The 9,450-nt window shown below is 33.2% G+C and overlaps 2 protein-coding genes across 2 annotated transcripts; one reads left to right on the top strand and one right to left on the bottom strand.

Moving 5' to 3' along the window:
* Window positions 1-208: 208 nt before the first annotated feature.
* Window positions 209-2,386, top strand: LOC131005468 (uncharacterized). Its single transcript, XM_057932466.1, has 4 exons — window positions 209-514; window positions 932-1,020; window positions 1,131-1,228; window positions 2,031-2,386. The coding sequence occupies exons 1-4, from the start codon at window positions 505-507 to the stop codon at window positions 2,110-2,112; spliced, it is 279 nt and encodes a 92-aa protein (XP_057788449.1). The 5' UTR covers window positions 209-504; the 3' UTR covers window positions 2,113-2,386.
* A 1,449-nt stretch (window positions 2,387-3,835) lies between these two features.
* LOC131005470 (purple acid phosphatase 2-like) lies at window positions 3,836-7,468 on the bottom strand. The gene is made up of 8 exons (XM_057932467.1): window positions 6,959-7,468; window positions 6,493-6,693; window positions 6,279-6,390; window positions 5,833-6,062; window positions 5,288-5,426; window positions 4,830-5,050; window positions 4,417-4,538; window positions 3,836-4,196 (listed from the first exon to the last, which is right to left on the bottom strand). Exons 1-8 carry the CDS (start codon window positions 7,136-7,138, stop codon window positions 4,001-4,003), a joined length of 1,401 nt encoding a protein of 466 aa, XP_057788450.1. The 5' UTR covers window positions 7,139-7,468; the 3' UTR covers window positions 3,836-4,000.
* Window positions 7,469-9,450: the final 1,982 nt, after the last annotated feature.

Raw genomic sequence — 9,450 nt, forward strand, 5'->3', positions numbered from 1 at the left:
CATACATATTATCAATTTGTAGATCAAAATTACTCTATACAAAATAGAATGATATAATTGAAGTACATTTTCAGATAAAAAGGAACAAGGCTCTCAAAAAAATAGTACGAGTATTTCGTAGGGAATATAATATCAGTAGTAATATGTGCATTAATAACATTTCATATACGCAAATACTTGATACTATAGATTTTACTTTTACAATTATCCATAGACATGGGCCAAATAAAAGCATAATGAGCACGAACGACTGGGCTCTAATTCCCGGCCCAAATATTTAATCTGTGAAAGATAAATCTGTTTCCTTCCTAATTCATCTCTGTTTCAATTTCAAATTTCCGATTAATCGGCGGTCGATTTTGCCGATTAAACGCCATTATCTCCGACTATCAGAGCCGTTTTTAAAGCCTGAGAATTGAAAACTCATACGAGAGAATATCTTCCAAAAGAACTGAAGAAATAGACAAAGAGGGTTTATCGACGAGTATTCCTCGGTGAAAAACAATGAGTGCAGGTAAGTCGTATTTTCCCCATTTTCAAGGCTTACTTGAAATTGTAAATTTTCTGTTAATGTTTGGTAAATTGTTACCTCAACTACTTTCTAAACCTCATTGAATTACTTGTTCATGTAGAATGAGCATAAGATTAGGGCTTATGATTGATAGGATTTAGCTTTCGATATTCATTTGTCGCTCATCTCCCCGAATTTTTTTTTCTTAGCTGGTGGATCAAATCCCAATATCCAATGCAACCAAACTGAAACTCGCATAGAAACTTTTGTGCTTGATCAATAACTGTGGGATTTTGGTCTTGGCATATGACTAGATTGTGTTGTTCTTTCATTAGTTTCATTACTCGATATGAATACCTCAAATGGTAAGTGTTGTTAAAAGAATGTAGTTTCCATTATTGATGATCTTTGTTGCCATAGGAGGTGCATTTGGTGGAAATAGAGGAGCAAGACCAGTGCCACCAGAAAAAGGAGTTTTCCCTTTGGACCATATGCATCTGTGTGACCTGGTACGACGTTATAGGAGATTTTGAAATATCTAAGCTGTTTAGGTTTGAGAAAACTTTGTTAAACTAGGTTTTTGTGTTATTTCCTCAGTTTTTTAGGTTGATTGATGCAGGAAAAGAAAGAGTACATTAACTGTTTGAAGACTGAGGGCCATAAATCTGATAAATGTAGACAATTCTCCAAGAAGTACCTGGAGTGTCGTATGGATAAGTAAGTGCATTCATTTCCACATTCGTGCACTGGCACTTTCCGTTGTTAACTGTTATGATCGGAAAGATATCATGATAGAGAGAGGATCTGTTGATCTGGAAACTTATCTCTATAGAGATGAGTATTTATTTTAACTAATTCTGAGCTGACTTACTAACTAGTAGCTGACGTGGACATTTGCCGAGACAATCTAATATTAAGATATGTGATGAATCTGTATCTTGTTGTGCTTACTTGTATGCCCGTGAAGTTGCTATGCTTAATTGAATGTTTCATTTCTGCAATTTTCTAGTCTTCCGCATTTCTAGTCACAGCTCGTTAAGACGTGGGATTTTTTAGCCCTGTCCATCAAGTTACAAAATAGAAGAGAATATGAAGTCTTGTTGCTACTAGTTTTGTAAACCTTTGTCATATCATTGATGGATAGGGTCTCCTGGGTTCTCTATCATATCCTCCACTATCTTGATTTTAACTGAATTCTGAATGTTATTCCAATGATTCCATCAACACATCCTTCACATTAATTTTTAGGCTTGGGTTCAATGGGTAACGGCTGATGGCCTTATGCTCGTCACAACATGTTAGCTTACCTAATCAAGATATGTATTCTCATTGTTGTATTCATGTTTCTTCTTGTTTTTAAACGGTACTCTTTTTCAATGTTTCTCCTGTTGGTTTACTCTACAAAGTTTTAACGAGGCTCGACTCTTAAATTTTCCTTGTTCAGTTTTGGCCATTGTTCAATAATCATTCTGAATTTCTGATGTTACTACAGAAGTTAAAACGCACTCTACTTTTGCAGGAATTTGATGGCAAAACAAGATATGTCAGAACTTGGATTTGGGAGAGGAGATGAATTGCAAGCGCCTCCTAATGAAGATTAGGATGGACTGAGAGATAAATCAAGAGCAGATTCTTAAAGTCGATGTCTTTCTTCGACACGAAAACGTAATTTTCCCCTTCATTTTTGAATATGTATTGACCTCGAGGGCGCATCGAGAAATGGTAGAGTTAAAACTCATATTGTAGTGACATATTTTTTATTATATTGGTCTTTGTAATTACAAATATGTCATTGTATGTGAGTTTAGGTATGAACCCATCTCATTATATTGTAAGACAACCCCGCACAAGTTTCAAGAAAATGTTAACCCCCAATATCTGAGTCATGCTGCAATTGCATCATTATTTTAAGCTCACACAGCTTTTGACTTGTGCTTCATATTATAGGTATGATTTAAGTGGGAAATAAGGAAACTGTGTCATATGAAATGAAAGTGTAATTCTCAATGAGGAAAAGTATCTACTGTATTGATGTACCACATTTGTAAGTTGCTTTTTGATTCTTTTGAGTTCCAAAAAGAGAGTGATGATTTAAATTGGATGTCACACATACTCGTCTGGGTAAGAAACGAAAATAAATTAAGATCGAATAATTTAATTATTTCGATTCAGTTAAATTCAACAATTTTATATCTCATAAATTAAGATCGAACTAGCATTTGCACTCGTGCAACGCACGAAAAATATTTTTATATTTTATTATATATAAAATTGATATTAATTTGATTATTATATAAAAATTCTAAATATAATTAAAAATACTATAATTTAAGATAAATATATTTTAGTTTAATATAAAAATAATAAAGAATAATTCATATTAATAATAACTGATATTGTAAAAAAAGAAAACAATATAAGTTAAAAGATAATTGAAAAAAAATAGATTTATTCGAAAAAAAAAAGGGGAGAGAGGAGAGATAATTTTCTTAAGTTTTAATCTTTAAATAAATATAATTTTTATATTTTAAATCCAATATTTGCATAACATATATCAACTTAAAGCTCTTGTCATGATCATAATTTGATATGCATATCAAATATTTTATAATTAGTCGAATTTCACAATTTAAAAAAAGAAATAAAATAGAAAAATAAGAAGTTAAAGAAAAAGAAAAAAAGAAGATGTATAGCTTATAAATAAACCTTCAATTTTATTCTAACTACAAAATTGCCACTCAATTTTGAAATTGATTTGAAATCAATTTGAAATTGAAAACTCCCTTTCTAATATAGTATAGATGCATACTGGATCCTGGTTCATAATCCTCATTCCTCACACGGGGAAAAGAATAAAAATAAATTAAAGTCTTGGGTTCGAGTCTCCTGTGCCGCGACCATTTAGTTTATTTATTTAACATTGTAAATTCATCAAAAAAATAAATAAATTAAAGTTCAAATAATATAACTATTAGTATTTTGTAAAAAATAGTACTACTAATTAAATTCAATCGCATTCTAAGTTTCAAATAATCTAACAATTATTCTGTAAAAAAAAATAATTAAATTCAAAAACTTTAGGAATATAATTATATTTAAATTGGTATCAGAGCTAGGTTAATAATAACTATAACCTAGATCAACACCAATTTGAAACACAATAATACACCAAAAGACATTTATTGTTACCAAAGAGGACTAAATAAAGGCCACTACGAAGTTATACAAAGTCGGTGTGGGACATTCTATACATCTCATAACTCATGAAGTGAAACAGAACGCAAATTTTCAAACGAGAGAAATTCATAACCTATAAACTTCAGATTTGTGAAAAGAAACGTAGACATATATTTCAAATAGAAAACAATCAGAGCATAAACTGCACATGTTAAACGTTGAAAATCTCGTACAAATACAGTGCCCAATTCATAATTCTCCAAGCAAAAAGAGATGTCACAGAATTCCGAGTTAAATCCTAAACTATGAGTATCAAGCAGCAGTAGTAGAATCATCAATGGAGTGCCAGAATCTGTTGAAAAACCACATGGAATCAGCTTCAACAGCATATCCATCTTGATTTCTATGCCAACTGTAGTAAGCGTGTGTTCTGTTCTTGATACTGAACGTCGCATGCCCGAAGCTCGCCTCTCGATAAGCAGAGTACTTAGGCTGTGGCTCCGTCAAGCTGGAAAAACACAACAATCATAATCAGTGACAGATGCATAGAATTTCATTACTATAATTCCTATTTTTCATACATAGATATAGAGATTAGAGAAACATTCTCTGATCAAGTAAAACTCGTCCTTTATTCACCTTTAAGATCACTAAATTCTAAACCATGTTTCATAATAATAAAAATATGTAACACAATTTGTAACAGAGAATCTAGTTTGGCATCTTACTTGTTGGCGAGGCCCTCGATATTTCCTCCATCTCCGATGGTTATATACACCGGAGCAGACTGGTCGTTCACCGGAGAGCAAAGTCCGTTGATAATATTGTAAGCAATGTTAGACACTCGCTCCTGCATTATGAAGCATAGTCACCAAAATCGAAACACTATTAAAAAGTCTTTCTCAAGTGTCGAGAGCTAAAGTTCATACTATAATTTAAATCAAATGCAAGATAGTACTAAAAGAATTTCTTATATCATCAAATTATAAGTATTTTGTGTAAATTATTGTAAAATAGCACCCCATCACTAAATGAAATCGTCAGAAAAGTGTCATACAAAATCTCAAACTCAAATTATGGATTTTGTATGCGTCTACCACTATATGTATATAAGAATGTCCTAGGTTTGAGAATATCATACCGAGCGCTCGTAAGCGTGGACGTGGCCGGCGAAAACAACGTCGACTTTGTGTTGAACAAACCATGGCTCGTACATGACCCTCATGGTTTCACCTTCCATGTAGTGATAGCTGTTGCTGTTGTACCATGGAGAATGCATCAGAACAATCAGCCACGGCGTTTCGGATCTATTCACCTTCGGCAGCTCCTCATTCAACCACTCGTACTGAGGAGTGTATTTGCCTAAAGAGAGAGAGAGAGAGTTGATGTTAATGCCAAGGCAAAAATATACTATATGATTAATCAAGAATGCATATTATGAAAGAACAAATAATTCTAAAGATAGCGTGTGATAATGGATTCAAACCTGATGCCTTTAGGCTCATACATTAACCACGCTACCACTAGACCAACACATGTAAACTTAACGAATGCATATTGTTAAAGCGAGCTGCGGCAGGGAATATTCTGTTAATTTACCGTAGGCGGAATACGAAGAGAGAACAATGATATACGCGGAAGCCCTCTTGACGGAGTACCATAACGGCGCAGTGCTGTTCGATGCTCTGTAAGGGACGCGATAGCGGTGAGTGAACGGCTTAAACGGCTTCGTTTCACCCTGCAATATTTATGCACCAAAGTCCACATCAATTATATCATAAACACATTCATTTCTTTTCTTTCCTACAACAAAAGAATTAAAAAACATAGAACAAGCCATTAATTTGCTTCCACATTCATATAGAGAATATGTAATAATAAGAAATGGCAACTTTTTAGCAGAACTCAAGGGTTAATGCTACGGGAATAGTTTAAATAAAAACTTCTTATCATAAAACTCTTCAACTGAACCTATAAAATACTTAACTCTACCAGCAAATGTCGCAAACTACTCATGTGAATTCAGCACAATTACTTTATAGGTTTACACTCTTACTAACTAATATTACCAGGGGCTCAAGCACCCCCATTAAGAAATATTTGTTTTAAAATTATCACTGAGCTATATTCTTCACTACACTTACAATTTCTGGAACAAAATCGATCTCGTGATTTCCGGCGGTCCAAATCCAAGGCTGATAGGCGACGCTTCTCTCGACGAATCTCCCCCACGTGTCCCATCTGACGTTGTCGTGAAACGGGTAGTTGTCTGCGTAAGAGAGATCGCCCACATACAACACCGTTTGTCCCTTTGTCGGATTTTTCTCGTAATGTGTGAGTGTTATGTTGGAATCATATGTCTGCCCAAGATCACCTACCACCATCAAACACAACACATTCAAAACTATATATGTATCAAATACTAATTAATTTGGTGCATTCCAACTAGTTATTCACGTTTGAAAAGCAGTTCAATTGATGAGATACTTCCTCCCTTACAAATTGATCGGGTATTCGAGTCGTTCAAGATATGTGAGTTGTAACTAAAAAAACTAACTATTTCCGTAACAGTAAAAAAAAATTGAGGTACCTATAAGGCCAAATGTATAGGGCACGTCGGGGCCCACTTTTGGTGGGGTTGTGAACCAGAAGGTTCTGGTTGTGTGCCCAACTCCGACCTCGTAGTAGTACTTGGTGTCGTACTAGCGAAAAATACGAGATAAGATAAGTATATGTATATGTGATTTGCAAGTTATTGTAATTATAGATTTTAAATATTGTGGCATTGAAGTTGGAAATTGTACCTCCAATTTCTTGATTGTGCAATGATGTATGTAGCCAGATGTGTAATTGTAGAATTTGTACTTGGTCAATTTGCCCTCTGCCTTATACTTGTGACTGCTCTTCTCCGCCCAATATAGGACTATGCTTGAACCGGGCTCGTCTACGGTTACCCACGATACAATCACTGCTTTTCCTACGTGATCTCCTTGAGTTATGTGCACCTGAAACCAAAGGTATATGAACAGAAAAAAACAGAGTGCGATTTCAATGGTTTTTTTCTAAAAACATACAAAAAAATTTATCTGCTTATCGACAAGAATTTTCCAAAAGGGGGACGAAAAAAGAAGAGAAATACTAATATATTGCGTTTGCAGATTGGGGCCAAAAAAAAAAAAGAAAAACAAAAGACACTAATGACTAATTTAGTCATTTTTTGCAGCCGTGGTGAAAAAAAGCACTTAAAATAGTTTTAAAAAAAGATGAGACCTGCTGCGGCGCATTATAGCCGGGAGGCGCCTTGAACACATCACTATCGAGAGGCATATCGACACTCTTGTGAGGGCTCCTCACGAAACTACTCGTCATCCCTCCACTGCACAGAACCGCAGCATGCAGAACAGTAGCAGCGAAAACCACCATCGCCATCGTCTCTCTACAATGACCCATTCTCTCTCTCTCTCTCTCTCTCTCTCTGATATGTATATATATATATATATATATGAATAAGTACGAGGCGAGCAAGGGGAATATAATGCTGGATCAGCGGTGAATATTATCAGCAATTCAACGAGTTTTGTGGGGTATATTCAGGGATTGATTCGAATACTATGAAGTTTAGCCGTTTGTGAGTCAACTGATTGAGATTTTCATCAACGGCTGAGGATCGAGATCTCGAGTTGCGGATATATTGGAAAGAGATTGTATTTGTGTGTAAAAAAAATGGTGTGGATATTTTGAAGCAATAAATTTATGGAGGTTTTAATGAGGTTGACTCTTCGGGCAGAAAAGGGAAGCTGTCGTTTTGTGTTTATTAGATTTCGATGTAATTAATGATGGAAGGAGGTAAAATCTAAGGATGTTTTGAATGCTAAACTGCAATTATTTAGGATGACTACCAACAGAATAGTCTATAATGAGACTTCATCAGTTCGCCATTTTGAATAAATCCAGTTACTTTTTTTGGATATTGAGAAAAATCTGCCGCTACCATGAAAGATTATGTATAATATTTAACAAATTATTCGTGAGAAGTAAATTTCACTTTTAAATTATACTATAAGTTAGACAGTTAGACTCTAACCTAAAAAAATGTTGATGAGATTTGAATTTAAGATTTTTGTCCGGAAAAATAGCCATCATAATTAAGCAAACAAGAGAGAGGACGTTGTTTGGAATTTTTAAGAGTTCAATTTTGGACTTACACTAATGGATGAACTAAACAGGAATGCTCTTTATTTTGTGGAGGGACGGCGCGTTTTTCTTGTAAATACATTTATATTGGATGGTTCTAATAAAATGATCAATATAAGATGCATGATATTGTGATGTGATGATATTGTGAATCATGAGTAATTTATTTGCACATCACATCGCGATATTGTGAATCATGAGTAATTTATTTTCATTTAAAAGGCTTTTATTATTTGTACGTGTGTTTAGAATAATTTAGTAGGATAAATTAATTGCATTAGATTAGATAACTATGTTAGTTATGAGGCTAATGAAGCCGCTAATTTTTTAACTAATTATGCTGCTTGATGTGTAAGAATCTGGAAGCGAAATTTTCTATCCTGACTTATAGATATTGCTTGATTTATAATATTATGTTAATTTGGTCTTCCCTTAAAAAAAAAAAAGACACTATGTACGATGATCGAAATCTAAAAGATATTTATATGATTGCTAACTTTAGTTAAAATTCCATCCGATTAATTACAAAATTAACATTTGAAGTGATGGACTAACAATTAGCGTATGAACGTTGGAATTTCATTAGTTGAGTGTGAATTACGCCGTCGTTGAAAAGGAAATAAGCATGGCCCAAACTCAATGCCGTTAAATTGGAATTTTTTGGGTACTTATTTAGATGAAATAGAGGAAGTCCTTTTTTTTTTTTTTTAAGAAATCCATTTGTTTATATGCTTATAATGAGAATATAGTTCACAATAATATCGTATCTTCTACTTCGATAATTTATATTTTCAAACTATATATATACAACCGATGCCAACATTTTCCTAATTATAAGCTAATATGAAGGGTTAGTTTGGTACATGCCTACATGATATGGTATAAGCTAAAAACGCAATCCTCAGATGTGATACAAAATCAAAAAAATATGAATAATAGAAAATGAATCACTAATTTATAAAAATATTTAATTTTTAAGATAAACAACATATTAGAATGTTATATATTCAATTGAGAAGCTCAAATGTGTTGAGAAGGTGAGAAGCAATCTAATAGATGAACATGTCAGTATATTTTGATGAATATGACAATTAGACCCCAGATCAATAAATTATTTGAACATATCAAATATAAATGACGAACATACGAATCTATTTAATTTGTTAATCGAACCCCAAATCAAATCCGCGTTCATAAAAACCAATTGACATGTTCATCTATTAGATTGCTTCTTAACTTCTTAACACATTTGAGTTTCTCAATAAAACCTAACCCTAGAGAAAGAGAGAGAGATAAATGTTATGTGAGCACCGCTCATATTTAGCATTCGTTAGCGTTATCTTTTTTTGTTTTAGACATTTATTTTTATCCTAATACTTTATAAATTTTATATGTCCTATTAGTAATGTCTCGTTAATTAAAAATATGAAAATCATTCTCTCCATAATAAAATATTAATATGATATTTTTTCAAATATTTTACTCCCTCCGTATAAAATGGGTTGAATTCACTGTTAATAATATTTTAAATATTTTTATTTTATTAAAAAGAATATGAGACATTATTA

This window comes from Salvia miltiorrhiza, chromosome 1 (assembly GCF_028751815.1).
Source record: "Salvia miltiorrhiza cultivar Shanhuang (shh) chromosome 1, IMPLAD_Smil_shh, whole genome shotgun sequence".
Taxonomy (NCBI): Eukaryota; Viridiplantae; Streptophyta; class Magnoliopsida; order Lamiales; family Lamiaceae; genus Salvia; species Salvia miltiorrhiza.